Source organism: Dreissena polymorpha, chromosome 10 (genome assembly GCF_020536995.1).
Source record: "Dreissena polymorpha isolate Duluth1 chromosome 10, UMN_Dpol_1.0, whole genome shotgun sequence".
Lineage (NCBI taxonomy): Eukaryota > Metazoa > Mollusca > Bivalvia > Myida > Dreissenidae > Dreissena > Dreissena polymorpha.
Window position 1 is genome coordinate 19490548 of NC_068364.1, and position 20256 is coordinate 19510803.

The window sequence follows — 20256 nt, forward strand, 5'->3', positions numbered from 1 at the left end:
TTTGCATCAGTTACGGGTACTCGTACGTGCAATATTGATACTAATTTTTAAACGCGCCCATTAATAACCCTATCACGTGTTCGTTCAAACCAATCCTCCTTTAGACATTAAGTCTCGCTTAATCGACTTATCTGATTGGTACACAGTTGGAACCAATCGATACCGAGAAGAGCCTCTCGACTTTTCTTCCCCTGCTTGTTCTTTTTAATGATGATGATGATGATGATGATGATGATGATGATGATGATGATGATGATGATGATGATGATGTTGATGATGTTGATGATGTTGATGTTGATGATGATGATGATGATGATGATGATGATGATGATGATGATGATGATGATGATGATGATGATGATGATGATGATGATGATGTTAAAATATCATTATTGTTTAATAACGTAATGATAGTTAGCCATGAACCTTTTTAGCTTCATAGATTGTGTGCAACCTAATTTTGAGTTGGTTGGCGGTTGAGATGTAAGGCAACTCGGGTCAAGGATAATAATAGTATGCGCGCTTTTACTTTATATAACCCACACTAAACCACATTCCTTAAATATGTATTGATAGCTTGTACCTGAGATTGGGCCCAAGTATGTCATATGCTTTCCTGTGTATGGAAATATCATTGATATACGAGAGTAATTATTTGTTTCAAATTGTTAATAACCGCAAAGAAAATTAGTGTTATCCTGCACTGTTTAAAACATTTGAGATCTACTCCTAAAAAGAAAAAAAACTTAATTATTAAATGTGCACATGTATTGGTTTCTTGTCTAGGGGCATATTGTGTACATTCATAGTTATATATCATTTGCAACTTTGATAATTACTAATTAGTAGTTTTGCTTTCAAGTAACAGTGTTTTGATCTTGATGTTTTGAAAACTACTTGAAATTAATAGAAAAATTAAATGGAACCGCCCCAGTCATAATAAGTTTTTTTTCGCAAAAAGCACAAATGAATTACAATGAAGAACGAGTACATATACATACCATATGACGGATATAACTGTTCAAACACATGTTCAATAATGACTGACATTAAGCATGAATCGTGTTTAATTTTGCGATTTAAATAATGTAACGAAAACGACGAGATAAGAATTGTAAAATGGGGAAATAAATATCTTATTGGAGTTACAAAACACAAAAAGGCTTTGATAAAGGAGCTAAATAACACCCCGTTGCCAAGATCACGAGACATCATCGATGTTATCAGCTCACTTTATGCGTGCGCCACTTTTTGTGGATAGGCGGCATGTGGAGTTCTAAAGGAACTGTGATCTAAGATTCTAATAGCTTGTTAACTACTTCGCACTGAACCAAATTCATAGAAAGTAATCAGAAATACAAGATCGATAATAATTAAAAGTAAAATATGTATTGAGATTATGAACAGTATATTACAGACTGCATTTAGATTCGTTAACAGATTTAAACATATGCATCATATTTTGAGTTGTGCTGTTTCAAATAAATGTATCAATTATTTTACATTCAGTAATTTAAAGTAAAAAAAAGAGAATAGAGAGACAGTATATGAGCGTCATTGTATACTTGTTGTAAGGTGTTTAATTTCCACACTAGACATGATAATTCAATAAAAAAAAAGCTTCTGTTTATTGCAAAACATATTTTACGCAAGTTCAAAAGAAAGCGTGAAGTTCATTTCCAAATCACCAAACCAAAATATTTATTCAACTTAAGCAGTAACGCTTATCGTTTAACAAATAAACAATATAAAGATTCTTGGCATGAGATATGTTACATTTTAACAAGTACATTTCTGTTGTAAAAATATCGAAAAGAAAGCATCATGATTTTGAGAACGTAAATTGTAAATAATCGTGTATTAAGAGTTATTAAAAAAAATGTAGTCATATCAATTATCTATACAGAATGGAGATGCTATTTTCATATATTTATTATAAGTTCTGGAATAGCAAAACATAAAAGGAAATCCGTTGTTTATTTTCATTATACATTTCGGTAACAATAAAAGCGGGATAAACCTAGAAAAAAAGTGTTTGGATAATCAATTTATTCCTTACCTTTCTGTAAAATTTAACAAACCGTTTACAGCGGGTGTGAAATAATAATAAAAAAACAGCGCGTGTGAAATAACTCAAAACTAGGTCCAAAAAATCAGATTCTTTAAAGATTGTTTTGTATGGTGATTCGATTTGTATATACACTCGAAATATGTTTTCGTTTTGTGCAGGAAAATACAATTTTATGATGTCAAGACGTTAATCAAATAATACCTCGATATATTTTACACTCAGTTATAATTAAGTTTAATTTTTGTATTATCCCCTCTCATACGAATGATACGCCAAAGTCGACCACATACGAAAGGAAATTATTGGTGATCTTTCGGGATATAATAGCTCACAAGATATTGAACAATATATTTCCGACCAATTTCCATATTTAATTGTGGGACGATAAATGTATTCTGCAAATATATATCTGTGTAACCCAGCCAGAAAACTTTCCGACCGCCACGTAAATTTTAATTAGCAAAACATTGCTTATATAGATATTGCGAAGTCGATTTCTTAAGGCCCAGTCTCACTATGATGCCGGCTGAGCCCCGGTGCGTGATCCGGGCTCTACCGGGATGAACCGGGGCTCCAACGGGGACGACTGGGATGAACAGGGAACAAACGGGGCTCCATCGGTAAAGTATTAAAGTATTTAAAAAAACCGGGACGGCACCGGGAACAACCGGGACGGCAACGTAGCTCCACCGGAGCCCATACAGACCCCCGCAGAGCTACTGCAACACCCCGGTTGTCGCCGGTTTTGCCCCGGTGGAGCCCCGGTGAATGCCGACAGAGTCCCGGTATTGGTACGGTTCATCGGTGAACCGGCGCCATGCCGGGACGCCACCTGCATTCACCGGGGCTCCGCCTGGGCATTACCGGCGACGACCGTAGTTAAACCGGAGCGTTGCCGTAGCTCTGCCAGGGTCTAATGCCGGTATAGCCCCGGTGAGTGTCGGTGGAGTTACGGTATACCGGGGCTCTGCATGAACGCTGCCGGCTTTCACCGGGGCTCCACCCGGGCATTACCGGCGACAACCGGGGCTCTGCCGGGGCTTCACCGGGATAAACTGTAGCTAGTCCGGGATCGACCGGGACTCTGCCGGGTTGTTGACCGGCTTCAACCTGGGCGGCACCGGGAAATAGTGTGACCGCGTTAAAAAAATTAAATCTACAAATCATCCCGCTTCTCGCCGGTCGACCGGCGTTAGCAAACCGGGATGGACCGGGTCTCTACCGGCAATAGTGAGACTTGGGCTAGCTTCGGGATGAATGTTTCTATCTTAACCGAGTGAGGATATTACCAGTGAGGCCCAGTTTGTACGAGAATGGTTAACAGTAATGTTATTCAACTGATCATTTAAATGGTGTTTAAAATACTATTTTCATGTTTAACCGAGTAAAGTGTCAAAACGTTTTTAATCATTCTAATATAACTCTCGATATACAGTGGAAATCTTCCAAAATTTCTATTATCTTCATTTGAAGGCGCACGTCAAATAAATTCCATTTTAACAGAAAAAAATGTGAAGTTGTCAAACCACAGATAAAACCGTTGGTTATACAAGTGGACGTACCTGTATCACGGTCAAAAATTACTTACAGGTTAATTAACTTAATTGAGATATAAAATATTCCCACACTTAAATAGGAAACAATCGACAATTAAACGATGTGTGAACAAGTTTGCATGTACACTTTTATTTTTTTGTTTGCATTACTCAATATTTGCAGTTATAAGTTGATTGCAGATATTATCTGTTCAGGTTAAGAACAGTACACTGTCCAAGTCTTAATATATGTATCAGGCACACATTTCAGTCACTTACATAATATTCAATATCGGTTGTAAATAATATCATATAAAACAATCAAGGTATATAAGTTCTTTTAATATTTTAAAAAGTATTCAAATTGTGATCTATGAAATGAAAAATGTTAAATATTATTGAGTTAGATTATTTAGATAAGTTATTTAAGAAAAGTTGTGAACATATTTCAGGTGGTCACATTCTATAAAAAAATAAGTTGGAGACACAAAACATTAAGAGATTGTGTCAAAAGAATTAAATAACACTCCGTTGCCAAGATCACGAGACATCATCGATGTTATCAGCTCACTTTGTGCGTGCGCCACTTTTTGTGGATAGACGGCATGTGGAGTTCTTAAGGAACTCGGACCCAAGATTGTAATAGCTTGCGAACTTATTTATGGCCCTCATAAAACTGCATGTCTTCCCGAATTATCCGTTATACAAGATATATTGATAACAATCTGAACTTTAATGTTTGATAAACAGATAAAATACTCGATGCGAATAAACAAAATTAAAGAATTAAAGTCGAATCTCGTTGGCTTGTAATCAATTCGCTCGAATTTCCGATTGACTCAAAGTCTCCTCGAAGTACCATTTGCTTTTATTGTAATACATACACTTTTTTTGTCGTTTTTATCGAATTCGCAAGGGTCATATTTTCTGATGGCTCGAAGCGTTTCCGTAGTCCCGGTTACAATTTGTACACCACATTTTGTTATTTTATTTTATTTCAGTCTCATTCATTTACATTTACAACATAGTATATACAAGATATAAAAACACATATATTACAACAACTGTAAATGGCCATTCAAATTTGAATTATAAGAGACAATAAAAATCCAATCGAATACAATGAACACATTTATGGTAAAACATAGTTCATGTATTCTGTGAGTGAATGAGTGAGTATCATTTTGTAAATAAGAGTGGTATGAGTGGGATTAAGGTAGGTTATATGAATACGAGTGAGTGGGTGAGTGGGTGAGTGAGTGAGTGAGTGAGTGAGTGAGTGAGTGAGTGAGTGAGTGAGTGAGTGAGTGTAGATGTGTGGCTGTTGAGTATAAGTTAGTAATGGCAGTAGAGGGTTTATTGAGCTATAATAAATTAAAGTCTTGTTTGTTTGTTTGTTTGGATCGAAGTCGCTTCGAGTCTTTTGAAGTTTAAATCGTTTAGACGAGCTTGGTTAATGTCACGCGATAATTGATTGTACAGTCGTTATAGTACTATATAATGAACAGAACAAAACATGTCTATGGCATAGACTCTTGGTATACAAGGATGTGATTTCGAAGAAACAGCATCTTAACAATTTGTGCTAAACCGCTACGTTACAATTTCATGCGCTTTAATTAATTCATTAATTCATGAATACCACACAAACAGTGTTCTTGATAAACTGAACAGAACGATATGACGATAAGCTTGTTATGCTTAAGTCAAATAAATATTCTGTTCTGTTCTGTTCTTGATAAACTAGCGAATAAATATCGTTGTTTAATCCTTCTGTGGTGAGTTCATGTTGTTATTTGGGCACTGTTATTTTTAATATGTTAATTTGCCTTTGATAATTGTTCTGTTCTGTTTGTTCTCTAAATCACCGTCATTTGATTGCTTTTTTTGCAGATAGATACCATTTTAACCGAAATTAAGCGTTAAGTGTTCACACATCATATAAAACCGATTAGTAAGAAAAAAAAGACGTTGATGAATCACGGTTTTAGATAACTTACTTTGGTTAACTAGCATGATAGTAGTATTATAGATTCCCACACCAAAATAATTGACACTTCTAGTCGTTAAGATTCTATTAAATGAACAAAAATGCAAAAGGTGTTGAACGAAGTTTTAACAAGATTGCTTATACACGTTTATTGCACTGCTTTAATCAGCATTTGCAGTGGTATTTTCTGTTCATGGCAGATATTATCAGTTATTATCAGTCTGTACAGTTTAAGAAAACTTACATTGTCCGAGTCTTAAAGTGTAGTTAGATATTACACACATTAGACACACGTATTAATAAATGAACTGTTATGTGTAAATAATGATTTTTTTAATTAAATAAAAATTAATAACAAATATATTTTACTAAAAATGGAATTACGTTTACAGGGTCGCGTTATATAAATTCGGAATTTTCATATAATTGGGAACATAATTGTTAAAATTATCGGACAAAGTAATGTTTATATCATACTTGATTATTTGAACAAAGCTGAGTTGTTGTGTTTTTGCAATTGTACTCAAACAAAAAAAACGAGTTGAGAATTGTAACTTTAGAGAAATAAACACTATCTTATTCGAATTGTAAAATATAATGTTGAAGTGTCAAACGTACTTAATAACACTGCCCAAGATCACGGGACATCATAGATGTTATCAGGTTATCAGTTCATATAATGAGCCACTTTGTGTGTATGTAGGGGGGGGGGGGGGGTAAAGTTCTAAAAGACTCGGACCAAAGATCCCACAGCTTTCGGACTTCAACTTTTTATGGCCCAACCAAGCCGCATTCCTCAAAACTTGATCCGTGTTACAAGATAAATAATTAGGAAGTAAATCTAAATATTCTTTATATTCCAAAGAAGTGTTGAAAACTTTATCCATATCTAATATATTATGATAAACTATTCTGACATCTTCATAGAAACATGTACATGACTTTTATAACTATAATGTAGTAAACTTTGATAAAGCCCATCTGGGCGAAATATTATAATAAAAGAGTGTGTTTTTTTCTATGAAAATGTATATCTTTATCTCTACTCGATATGAAACTGAGTATTCTGACATCGTTAAAAAGAGACTGGTAATAATTATTAATAAGTGTACATTGTATCCATATTAAAAAGCCTGTAGGATTATGAAACTTGAAGTCAAAACAATACAAATTCAACAACTGAAGTTTAAAAAAATGAAGTGGTTGTATTTAATAACGTCGCATAGCTATGGTTTTGGGGACAATAACTAATTTTTAAAGTAGATTGTAAAACGTCTGCACTTTAGCACTATATTGTATTAAAGTAGGCATCCAAAAACCTGACCAATAGGGGACTACTTTAACGGGAATCGCTGAATGGTTGGTTGATTCACGGAGCGTATATTGACTCTCATCTAGAGTCCGTGGTTGATTACCGATATTTGCTGTGCCCGTGCGCTGTTGGAACCGAATGCTCATAAGTACTTGGCTTTCAAAACTAAGGACAGTTTGTCATTCTATTTCGTTTGACGACATGGGTGCGTTTGCACTTTTGATGTTCGCAATCACTTGCCTGAATTTCAATACGGGGCTTTGTGCGAAAGAAGACAATGCGTGTCAGGTATGTTCATTTTCATTATTAATAAAAACAAAAATAACATAGTGGTTTTACTACTACTATTATTATTATTATTATTGTTATTATTATTATTATTATTATTATTATTATTATTATTATTATTATTATTATTATTATTATTAGTAGTAGTAGTAGTAGTAGTAGTAGTAGTAGTAGTAGTAGTAGTAGTAGTAGTAGCAGCAGCAGCAGTAGTAGTAGTAGTAGTAGTAGTAGTAGTAGTAGTAGTAGTAGTAGTAGTAGTAGTAGTAGTAGTAGTAGTAGTAGTAGTAGTAGTAGTCGTTGATGCTGTATTAGCAGCAGCAGCAACAGTTTTATTAGTAGTAATAGTAGACGATGTAGTTGTTGTTGTTGGTGTTGTTGTAGCAGCAGCAGCAATAGTAGTATAAGTTGTTGTTGTTGTTGTAGACATCGGAACTGTAGAAATTGTTCAACTTTTTTGCGTGTCTGATTATTGCTTTCTAATTTTATTTTATCTACTGTATTGCAAATAACAATTTTGTATTAACGAAACTTATTTTTTAGCATGATTCTACGAAATCAACGTTATTTTGTTTCCCTATGTACAGATATCTTTTATTTTTTAATTTGTGTCTTAAAGTTGGAAAACTGTCTTTAAAAAATTAAGATGTTTTTTGTAGTTCTGGATAAAGTTGTCATCAACGAGTATAAGTGATTCCAATTTTGCAAAAGCTCTTTTTAAATTTGAAAACACTCAATAAGGGAAATATAATATATAGCTATTCATACTTGTTTATTGTTTTTGAACAACGAAGTTCAACGTTACGACTAAAGTGCGTATATGACTCATATTCGCGAATATGACTGAAAGGGGCGCTTTGAACAAATATATCGGCTGTTTCAATATGTTTTTTCTTACATTTTTATATGTAAATCTACGGACGCCTTGGTAAACCGCGAACATGACTTTAGAGTTGGAAAAAATATAATATTAGTGTCTAGTAAATTGCTCTAGATCGATTTATGTAAACAGGTTTAGCACATAATGCTTATTTTTCATTATACAGTAATTTGGTGATAAAACATTGCAGGGGAAGCATCGATATTTCAATTATTCGCCAATATTCGCCCGTGTCATTCATATTCGCGAATATTAGTCATATCCGCAGTTTAGACGGACCCAAATTAAATCTACAGGAATAATATAGACACACATATCAAAAGAGTAAGTAGGAATCTCCATTAAATGAAATGCTGATTAAAGCAGATTGGTCTTTGCAATTTTAAGTAACATAATACATATGTGTGTGGCAGCGCAACGTCAAATACATTTGAACGTGTAAGTACTGGGTGAGTGTGTGTAAATTCGGACGGTATTTAAATTCGGAAGGCCAGAAAGAAAATGTGCTCTTTTAGATTTAGCATAAGTAGGACTCATTACATGTTGATGATTTATGTACATGACTGTGTAAGAAACTTTTTTACATGTCAACACAATTATATTTGGATTTGTTTTATCTAGCATATTATTGTTGGTTTTTATTTATTAAATTTAAAAATTCTAAAAGGGACATAAGGATTAAAAATAGTACCTAGGGCTTGACACTAACTTCTACTAAAAATCCATCTTGAAATGAAAAACTGGACAGTGCTTGAAAATAGCTGATATTTATTCATTTTTCATGCGTCTTTATGCCAATTATTTACAACTATATAAACTTAATTTATCACGGCTTTTGATGGTATGTCAGATATTTGTTATTCATGTTTGCTTAAATTTTAGTGCTAACTAACCAATTTTAAATAACTCGGAAATACACTACATAGTAATAGTAATAAATAAGAATGATGGACAGTGGTGTTGGTCTTGTGACTGCAGTAAAATTAAGGGATTTTGAATTTTTTATCATTAAAAAAAAATTGTGAAATGAAGTAATGTCAAATATTGTTGTATATTCAATCATTTATCTGTTATATAAAAACAACAACAACATATTTTAGCTTTTAAGCATTACAATTGCTTCTTAGCCAAATGCAAAAATACACAAGTGTGGTGACATGGATGATAAGAATTATGAAAATTAAGTAATGGTAGAAGTTAACAAAGATTTGACTGATTCATAACATATTATAGGTGATTGGTCATTGTCGGCTCGGGCACTACTTACTTGTACCCTGGGTACGGTAAATATACTTAAACGTACCCAGTCGATATTAAACTGTACCTGAGTTGTATTCCCGCCCAAAATCTGATGTTGTATAAGGCGCTACTGATTACCGTAACGATATTGTTATCTTAAACAAACTTCTCTTATTTAAAAAAACTGCATCAACATGCTTTTTGAGTATGAGTTTCGATAATATACAGGCCATTTAACAGAAAATTGACATAAATGTGAACATATTTAATTTCAAAAATTAGCGGACAACGGCCAATTTAGCTTTAAAATTCCCGGGTACGCTTAAGTATATTTGCCGTACCAGGGGTACATGTAAGTGTACTTAAGAGTACCCGGGGTACATGTAAGTAGTACCCGAGCCAACAATGACCAATCGAGCCATAACGATATTGTTATCTTAAACAAACTTCTCTTATTTAAAAAAACTGCATCAACATGCTTTTTGAGTATGAGTTTCGATAATATACAGGCCATTTAACAGAAAATTGACATAAATGTGAACATATTTAATTTCAAAAATTAGCGGACAACGGCCAATTTAGCTTTAAAATTCCCGGGTACGCTTAAGTATATTTGCCGTACCAGGGGTACATGTAAGTGTACTTAAGAGTACCCGGGGTACATGTAAGTAGTACCCGAGCCAACAATGACCAATCGAGCCATATTATATTTGTCTTTAAAGTTTAACATCGATAATAACAGTTTTGAATAAAAATAATAAGATAAAGAATAACAAAGATTTGACTGGTTCATAACATATGATATTTTAATTTAAAATTGATAACAACAGTTGCAAATAAAAATAATGAGATACTCTCAGGGATTTCAATAGATGCAGAATCCTGCGTTTTGACGCGAGCAAATTAAAAACGACTCGCTTTTGACGCAACCCTTTTTTCTGCCGTGCGTCATTTTGACGCATAGAAAATTTGACACTTGCGTCAGTCAGTTAACATCTCGAGTTCCATGGTAATAAAACCCGTTGTGCTCCTAATTGACATTAATGTTTCAGTATTTGAAACTCGGTCTATAATCGAAGGAATACCCCGGGCTTTGTTTATCTTATCTCATCTCTTCCAATACACATGTCACCGTCTTAATAGAGCGTGCACACTAACTGGGTAATAAGCAGCAGTGATTACGTGATAATTGATTGAGAATCCGATAACTGCAGGGTTTTTGCAGACTTTGCAGATGGCACGGTTTAGAGAGTCGGCAAAAATAATTAAAGAAAAAACAAAACTGATCAAACGTCCATTAATTACGTATATCCACTACTGTATTAAGTCCAGCGAGTTTTGTCAGTTTGTTAATCCACCGATAATTATGAGTAACACCCATCTTATATTAACTGGAATCACAGTTCATTTATTATACATGTACTAACAAGTCATAATACTACACATAAACATTGAGAAAACACATTTCCTTGATTAGATATAATTTATCCAAGTAGAATTAAATTGCTACGTCATGACCTTCAACATTGTAAATGCCGGACATATTGTAAATTAACATTCAACCCGCGTTAAATTCAAAGCTGGCGATTCAACAACAACCCCTGCGAAATGTTGTTCTGCAGTTCACGAATAATTCGTGAACAGTTCATGAACTGTTCGTGAACTGAGTTCATGAACTGTTCACGAATAGTTCGTGAACAGAAAATGAGCCACGTCTGTGAAAAGTTCTTGAAATTTTAGTTCATGAACTGTTCATGAACACTAATGGCATGAAGTGTTCATGAAATATTCTTGAAACCTAATGGCATGAAGTGTTCATGAACTATTCTTGAACCCGTGTGGCATGAAGTGTTCATGAACTATTCTTGAACCATTATGGCATGAAATGTTCATGAACTATTCATGAACATCAATGGCATGAAGTGTTCTTGAACAGTTCATGAACAACACAATTCTTGAAAAATTCTTCAGGGTTTTGCTGTTCACGAACAGTTCATGAACATTTTCCTTCTATTTTTCAATGGCTCATTTTCTGTTCACGAACTGTAAGTGAATAGTTCATGAACCATAGTTCTTCAAGAGTTCATGAACTGAGGTGGCATGAAGTGTTCATGAACTATTCATGAACAAGAATTTGTCAATTTATGCAAAGGTTATCATAAGTGTTACTAAAGCTCAACAAACAGGTCAGGGTAAGAAGAAACAAGTCTTGTATTAGCACTTAACATATTGATAGCAACATATAACAATAATTTAAATATAACACTTATAACTGAGATACAAGTGGTTTGATAATACTCTTTAAATTTCATAATACAACTTTGCACTATATGTTCATGAATAATTCATGTATTGAAAAGATTATGAATAGTCTCATTTTCAGTTCAAGAATCATTTACTAATCAATGGTTTCCCTGAAATGGTTACACTTACAGTGCCAAAGAACTTGAAATGGAACCAATGGCTGATCAGTTCAGCCGGTAATTTATTAAAGACTTACATTTTCAAATATAACATAAACCATGTGCCTTCCGTTTCAACTTCCTGTGCACACAATATTCTTCCTTTGTAAAAACAGCAATGCAATGTACATTGAGTTCTTGATATCATCTTAAACTGTTCTTGAAATAAGATGTCCTTAAAACGTTCTTAAACTTGTCTTTTAAGTCTTCCAAGAACAATGACAGATCCTTTTAAGAACATATTGGATTCTTAAAAAGTCCATCATACATTCAAAAACATTGTGTAGACCTGTTTAAGAACATCAGAAGGAAACATGTTGTTCAAAAAAGTTCTTAAAGTGTTCAAGAATAGTTTAAGAATAATTCAAGAACAGGAAAGGTCCTTAAAAAGTTATTGAAGTGTTCCTGAAGGCAGTTCTTGAACAGTTCTTGTACAAATGTTCTTAAAATTCTCTAGAACAGGTCAAGAACTCTAACTTACAGTGGTGAAAGTACTATGCATATTCATACTAACTTCACAGGTTTCACAAATCTAAAAGATTTGTATGCTAGACATTTCAATATTACTTTCAAAAATATGTATGAAACATCTAGCACAAAGGAATTCATGAATTATTCATGATGGATCCTTAAAGTCTGTCTCAGAAAAGTCATTAGAAATACTTGTGCATGAAATGTTCATCACTAAGTATTTATGGTTAGATGAAGAACTGTTCATGAACTTTGAAATGTTCAACAATAATTCATAAACAGTTCATGAACATGTCTTAAGAACAGTTCATGTCCAAAAGTTCATGAACCAAGCTCAGGAACTTTTTCAGAACCGTTCATGAACAGTTCTTGATTGGCTTGAAGTGTTCATGAAATCATGAACAACATTTCGCCGGGGAACAGATTCAAATTACAAGTCATGGTTATTCAATAATGCAGAAAGCATTAACTGGATTTAACAAACATTTGATTAGGTTTGTTAAACCAGATAACAACAAGGAAAATTTGGATTATTAAAGTTAAACTACTACAGGTAATTAAATTCTTAAGTGTACATATTTCGGACATGAATAGTATTCGGATAAACAGTAATAGATATACTCCATGTTCCATGCAGTTAGATTGTGTTTTGTTATAAAAGCTATCATAGGGATAATGATAATATACATGTAATGATGATAAATATGTGATGAAAAGGTGCTACCGGTACATATCTTAAATTTCTTAAATGTGTTAAAAGACTTAAATGTGTTATGATGAAGTAGATTTTAATGAGCATTTATTGTTTTTATGCCCCCCTTCGAAGAAGAAGGGGTATATTGCTTTGCTCATGTCGGTCTGTCGGTCGGTCCGTCCACCAGGTGGTTGTCAGACGATAACTCAAGAACGCTTGGGCCTAGGATCATGAAACTTCATAGGTACATTGATCATGACTTGCAGATGACCCCTATTGATTTTGAGGTCACTAGGTCAAAGGTCAAGGTCACGGTGACCAGAAATGGTAAAATGGTTTTTGAATGATAACTCAAGAACGCATACGCCTAGGATCATGAAACTTCATGGGTAGATTGATCATGACTTGCAGATGACCCCTGTTGATTTTGAGGTCACTAGGTCAAAGGTCAAGGTCATGGTGACCCAAAATAGTAAAATGGTTTCCGAATTATAACTCAAGAACGCATACGCCTAGGATCATGAAAATTCATGTCACTAGGTCAAAGGTCAAGGTCACGGTGACCCGAAATAGTAAAATGGTTTTCGGATGATAACTCAAGAACGCATACGCATAGTTACAAATAAACATAGTGTAGTGATAGAAATAATAAAACTTGTGAAAGGAATATGTTTTATTTTTGAAAAACTTAGTCGATATTGTTCGCACAAATTATTTATATTTTGTCATTATCTTTGTGTACCAATTCATTAAAATATTTAAAATCACAAAAATATTTTCTGGCTAGAGATTTTTCTTTGAAAGCAATTTTAAAATAAAATATATTAATAAAAAACAACAGAGATTTAGACTTAACCATATGCTTTTTATTAAGAAAAGTTTGCCTCTACATGAAATCTCACAGAGTTTTGCTTATAAATATTTATGGGCGAATTTTAGGTAAAATCACAAATTTTATTTCGGCTAGAACTTTTACATTACCCTTATACAAATGATACTTTAATAAGAAGTATTTTTTACGAATTAATACATTTTTAGAAGAACATAGATATGTACTATTCAATAAAAAAGTCTGTCTCGGTATTGAATCATATACATTTTCTTAATGAGCATATCTGGAACTTTATACTTTTTTATAAAGAAATAATAATATTTATATAAATCAAATGCAGATATCTGATTTTCGCAGAAATTGTATATCTCGGTCATAAATCTTAAAAAATTTTGCTTATAAACATCTCCGGAATTATAAAAATCACAAAGTTTACCTCAGACTTTATATGCAGGAATAACCTTTATAATTATTTGAATAATAAAATTCAATAAAGCAATAATTGTGTTTTAAGAAAAATGCATAACTGAAAGGATTTCTTAAAAAGAAATACAGCAAATTTGGCCTTAAACATTACGTGAAGAAGTATTTGACAGATAAGTTCTACATGTCACTCATGTAGAACGCTGTTATTTGTCAAATTCTTCAGTACCAAGAAGGCGACAGGGTCACGTGATACCCAATATGGCGACGGTTAATTTATCCTTTCTGGGATTGTCTATAGTAATAGTGGTAGGCTAGCAGAGTGCTAAGGCTTAGCGACAATTGCTTGTCAGTCACTGTAATCACAAATTCGGACCAGTATATTTGTTCTCAACCTTTTAATAGTACAATTTTACAAAGCAAACTGCTTGGGGGATTTAAAGCAACATTTCAAGAATTCAAACGACATAGCACAACAATAAGTTATGTGTTATTTTTTATTATAAATGAAAGGTTGAGATTTAATTGTACTTTTTTTATCTATTCTATCTCCATTAATTATTTCAGCAAAAAGAAAGTGGCAGTGCCATTTTGGATGCAACCACTGCTGGTTGTTATCTGTCGATCAGCTTTAACGAAGATATGTTACCACTGGGAGAGTCATTTATTGAATTGGATACAGTAGGCATAATTTTGATTATATATTTCTTTATATGTATTTATTTTTTTTAAATTGTAAAATCACATTATCAAGGCTTATTCTGTCATTTGCTTCAAAAATCCTCATTAAATATATATTGAAAATTCTAAAAAAGTGTACCGGTACTTTAATTGGATACATAATATATATTAAGCTGGAAAGAATTTGTATAATGAAAATTGTATCACCAAGTTAAAAGAAAAATCTCAACCCAATAAGTAGGAGATTTAATTTAGTTTATGAAAAATATTTTCTCAATTACCAAATAAAAACACTTATGATATACTGCCCCACGCCAAGGCAAGTGGCTCTATCTGGCATAAAAGTAACACCACTTGATCTCCATTCGGCATACAAATAACAACACTTGATCACAAATGCCAGTATAGTCTTGTGATTTGTTAAGGATATTTTTAGGAAACAACACTTCTTGAACCTGCTCTTGATGACACTGTGGGACACAGCTATATTGCATCTGAGAACAATGATTCTGCAGATCATCCACTAGGATGCTCCTTGATGCAACTAGGCCTGGTACATTTTGCTATCTTATTTAATTACCTTTACGTTTTGAATGAAGTTAGTGAAAATCCAACATGCAATTTGTATATGATACATACAATTTGTATATGTTTAAAACAAGCAGAGTCACTGGTTTTAGCTTTTGTAATCGGAATGTATTCTGAATACATTTTTATGCCTCTAGTAGGGTGGCATATAGCAGTTGAACTGTCTGTCAGTCTGTCTGTCTGTCTGTCTGTCTGTCTGTCTGTCTGTCTGTCTGTCTGTCTGTCTGTCCGAAAACTTTAAATTTGGCCATAACCTTTGCAATATTGAAGATAGCATCTTGATATTTGGCATGCATGTGTATCTCATGGAGCTACGCATTGTGAGTGATGAAAGGTCAAGGTCATCCTTCAAGGTCAAAGGTTATAAAAAACAACTTCAAGGGAAGTAATAACCTTCAAAGGGAGATAATTATCTGTACCTGCAAATTGAAAAAAGAAAAAAAAATCAAAGTGGCGCAGTTGGGGCTTTGTGTTTCTTACTAACATATCTCTTGTTTAATTTTATTCTTGGTTTTTCTGGAGATTTTTAGTTTCCAATGTTTTAAATTATCAATATAAAGCATTTAGTGACAAGCTTCAATACTTGCCAAAATCTGTGTGGAAAGGCCCCTTTAAGTATTTCAAGTATTTATTTGAACAAATACTACTTTTTACCATTGAATAAATGAAATGATAATCTGAAATACCCTTTTTTTATGCCCCTGTTTGCAAAACAGGTCATATGATGCATATTTCAATAAGAACTTGTAACTTGAGCATTGATGACTCAAGCATATGAGCAGGTACCTACTTCTGTTCAAAATTGAAATTTGCCTTCCATATCTTGAGGAGTTTATTTTTTTTTATGGTTCTGTCTTACGGGCATATTGATTCCGCCTTTTGATACATTTAACAGATTGAGGGATGTATCAGCTACAGTTTGAGAAATTTACTAAGTTTGCATAACAAAAGCGATATCAAAACTTCAAAAGTAATATCTTATTACCTATATTGAAAGTATTACTAGTATCTTAAATATTGGTATACTGAGCTCTCATTAGTTGGAATGTACTTATAAACAGATGTACATGTTTTATTACAATAATGAATTGTGCACAATTATTTATTTTGTCTGTGTATATTTACCAGCACTTTGATTGTTAATAATTCAGAGAAATGTTCATGTTTGCACACCTGGAAACCATTTGATAACTTGAGCCTTTGTGTAATCCTGGTAATCCTAAAACTTTGATTTAAAAGAAGCTGTGCTAGCTATTAACATGTCCATTTAAATACAACATATTTAAGTAAATGCTAATTATGCTTGAATTTTAGTCGAAAGACATAAGTGGCAGTTCCCAACTAGGTGAACTAGATCTTGGAGCTTCTTTGACTGATGATCGCCCAAGTCCATTAAAAGGTATGTATGTTCATATGCTGGACTATTCACCGAATTCAATAATCAGAGCTATACTACCCAGCAATTTGTCAGCATCTGATTATTTATTAAACATGCAACATCTCCCCATCTATGTTTCTAGTACAGTGGTCAGGTATTCATTTGAAATTTCAAACTTATGTCTGTGATCATCATGGGAGGTCATGGACCAAGTCCTATAATTTTGACCTGTATTATAGAAGAAATATGTAAATTTAGGTAAAAGTTTGTGTGCAACAAATGCCTCTCTTTATGGCTACAACGTATATTAAAATAAACTTACAGTATGTGTTCAACGTCTGCACAAACAAGATTTAGACCTATAACTGTATTGAGCTGTCCAGCATGATTTAATCCTCCTTTTGTACTTGGAGTATCAGGTTTTACCATAGGCACACTACTTGCAGAAGTCAGTCTACACTCTGCATTGTAAAAAATTGAAACTTGCAGGCATTTTTACTATGATATGCTGTATTTCATGGGAAATATTTATCATCCCATTGTTAACAAACAAACTGACGTAATGCCAGTGACATTTTATTTCAGGAGACCAGACTTTTTGTGCAGAAGAAACTTCATCAAAAGGTCACAGTCTTGTGTTGTCGAGCACACCAGTAAGAGGGCACCATGTTCCATTTCCATTCATTGATGTGGAGGAGTTTTCTTCTGTGCTCGCGACAACCTTTATCTCAACTGCCACAGGTGAAAATTTACACAAAAATAGTTATTGTAGACATAATGCCTTTATTTAAATATTCAATATAATGCACCCAATTTCTTCAATGGAGGTTTGCCTCTCCATTCTTTGGTCTATCGGCCCAGACACAGTAATGAGGAACATTACTAGAGATATTTGAAAATCAGACAAGTCAGTTTTTCCATGTGAAAAAGGTCAGGAAGCAGTAAAAGACTAGTAACATTTTTCAAGTAGTAACTCAAAAAATTCCATAGGAAAGATTTTGAAACAATGTAATCACATTGCAGTTTTGGTTAAACAATAGAATTTCACTAAATTTTGCAATATGTTCTGTAAAAATGCCCCTAATTCATACATCGGGAGTATATTGCTTTGCACTTGGCTACTCTAGCTTTGATTTTGTCATATCAGAGCTTTTTATATATTAATTGTTTTACACTAAAGCTCATTCCCAAAATGGCGATAAAAAACACTAATGTGGGTACTGCAGAATTATATTACTGTATAATAAACTAAATGAACCAGTTACTGACTTTAATGGACACGTTTGAAAAGTTAAAATATTTCATGCCCATGGTGAGCTTTTATGATGGTCTGTTGTTTGTGAATTGTACGTCGTGAACATTAACCTTGTAGGCAATTTAGGAATCACATTTTTTTCTGATCTTTATGAAACTTTGTCAAAAGTTTTATCCAAATGATATCTTGGCCGAGTTTGAAACTGGAATATTGAGGTCATTTAAGAAATGCTATGATATTAAAGTTGTTTATGTTCGTGGTTCACGATTATGATTATGATGATTTTGATTATACTGGTAATGGCTTCAGAATTGTGAACAACAACCCAAATTTCTAATTATATTGATTTACTCTAATCAAATATTGCCATTACTTATTAATATTAGTATATATATTTTTTCCAGAAAATCACATGGTGATAAACCGAGTTAAACCTGAAGAAATGTTTCATATGAATCGTATTTGATTTTTTAGTAACTGAAATAGGCATATCAACATTTGATCTATAAATAATTCACAAGCGACAAATCCTCATAAATTAATCTCGGGTTTAAATAATTATATGTACATATTTATTCTTTGATGGAAATTTCATCAAATATTTGTCATAATGTGCCTAGCAATAAAATATTTATGCTTCATATACTACTTATTTTTCACCTTCTTAAAATAGTCGAGTTACTTAGGGTCTTAGGTGAGCTACTTAGGACCCATGGCCCTTTTGATTTTATGGTTGTTAAGATAGTTATACGTCGTTTTATTACAGCAATTGTGTTTATCTATTGCAAGCAATTCAAAAAAATTAAACCTCTATCTTTTAGGATACCACAAGGATTCCGCAAGGAAGCTGTTTAAAAGAGCCCTGAACTTTGGCAGTATTGAACAAAATTCTATAAATTTGTGCAAGTGTGGCCTAAACTGTATGGACAAATTTTCCATAGACACAATATTAAAAATGCGCCAGAGTTTTTGGATCAAAGCCTACCATGAAAGAATAAGCTGGATGTCTTCCAAAGTTGGAATGAGCCAAAAGTTAGGAAAGTTTACTTATGTTTTTTTGGACAATGGTCAAGGAGTATGTCTTAAAGCAGTACAAAATATTCTACATATCAATAAAAATACCCTAACTAAAGCAAGGCGGAATTCACGAAATAATGTTTTGGCATCTTTTCCAACTATGAGAGGAATACAAACGCAAAGTATCGAGTGCATCAGTTGGCTAGAGACGTATGCATCCATGTATGGCGATCGCATCCCAAATTCGAAAGACATATTATTGCCATTCAAAACATTAAAAAAGCATGTGTATGAGGCATACAAATTAGACATGGATTCAATTGTCTCTGAAAAGACTTTCTTCACGATATGGAAGAACCATTTTCCACAGCTGAAGATAAAGAAGGTACAATTTTTGTTTATTTCATTCTATTACACTTACACATCGCTAGTTTACTGCGGAACTATTTCAGTGTTTGTTGAATAACTTTGATTTTAAAGTGTATGTAGTTTGCTGTTAACTATTAGGATCGAATCAGCTGATCTGAGATTCAGATTCAGATCTCTGCATGGTCACATACTTTTTTGTGCACTTTACTTCTTAGATAAACAGCTGACCCACAAAAATGTATACACAGGGTGTGATTTCTCCTCCTTGCAGCTGAATTCCTCTTATTCAATGTCTATACAATGTTATACATAGTTATGAACTTTGTTGGATCTGCTTTCAAATGAAGAATTTTGAAACCCTGTATGGGGGGAAGGGCGTTTCCTCCCCTGAAGTAGTTCTTTAATCACCCTCCTGATACATAACTTATACGGTACTTCCCACATTTATTTTATATTCAATTGTTTCAGTCCAGCACATTTTCCCAGTGCGCGAAATGTGCAATTCTTCAGCGCAAGTTTGAGAGCTCAACATGCCCTGAAACGCGCTTACAACTAAGGAAAGAAAGATCATTTCACAATCAGCGACAAATGTAAGTATTGTAATAGCATTTAAATTTGTGTATAAAAAACAACTAAAACAATGAAATGACAAATAAAAATGTTCATTTTGTAAAAACAATTTCATCTGAAAGCAGTTATGACAATGTTTAAAACATTGATCTGGTTTACTTGAGATGCTTACCTGTTTTGTATCATTATTTGCTTGGATCTAAC

The 20256-nt window shown here is 33.3% G+C and overlaps 1 protein-coding gene across 1 annotated transcript in view; it reads left to right on the forward strand.

The window, feature by feature from the left end:
* The first annotated feature begins 2631 nt into the window (after positions 1 to 2631).
* Positions 2632 to 20256, forward strand: part of LOC127848970 (uncharacterized) — a 28206-nt gene continuing 10581 nt past the window's right edge. The window contains exons 1-7 of the mRNA XM_052381698.1: positions 2632 to 2691; positions 14762 to 14875; positions 15312 to 15428; positions 16778 to 16862; positions 17427 to 17582; positions 18918 to 19498; positions 19951 to 20072. Coding sequence (XP_052237658.1) covers positions 2632 to 2691; positions 14762 to 14875; positions 15312 to 15428; positions 16778 to 16862; positions 17427 to 17582; positions 18918 to 19498; positions 19951 to 20072 — 1235 coding nt within the window. The remainder of the gene's footprint in view (positions 2692 to 14761; positions 14876 to 15311; positions 15429 to 16777; positions 16863 to 17426; positions 17583 to 18917; positions 19499 to 19950; positions 20073 to 20256) is intronic.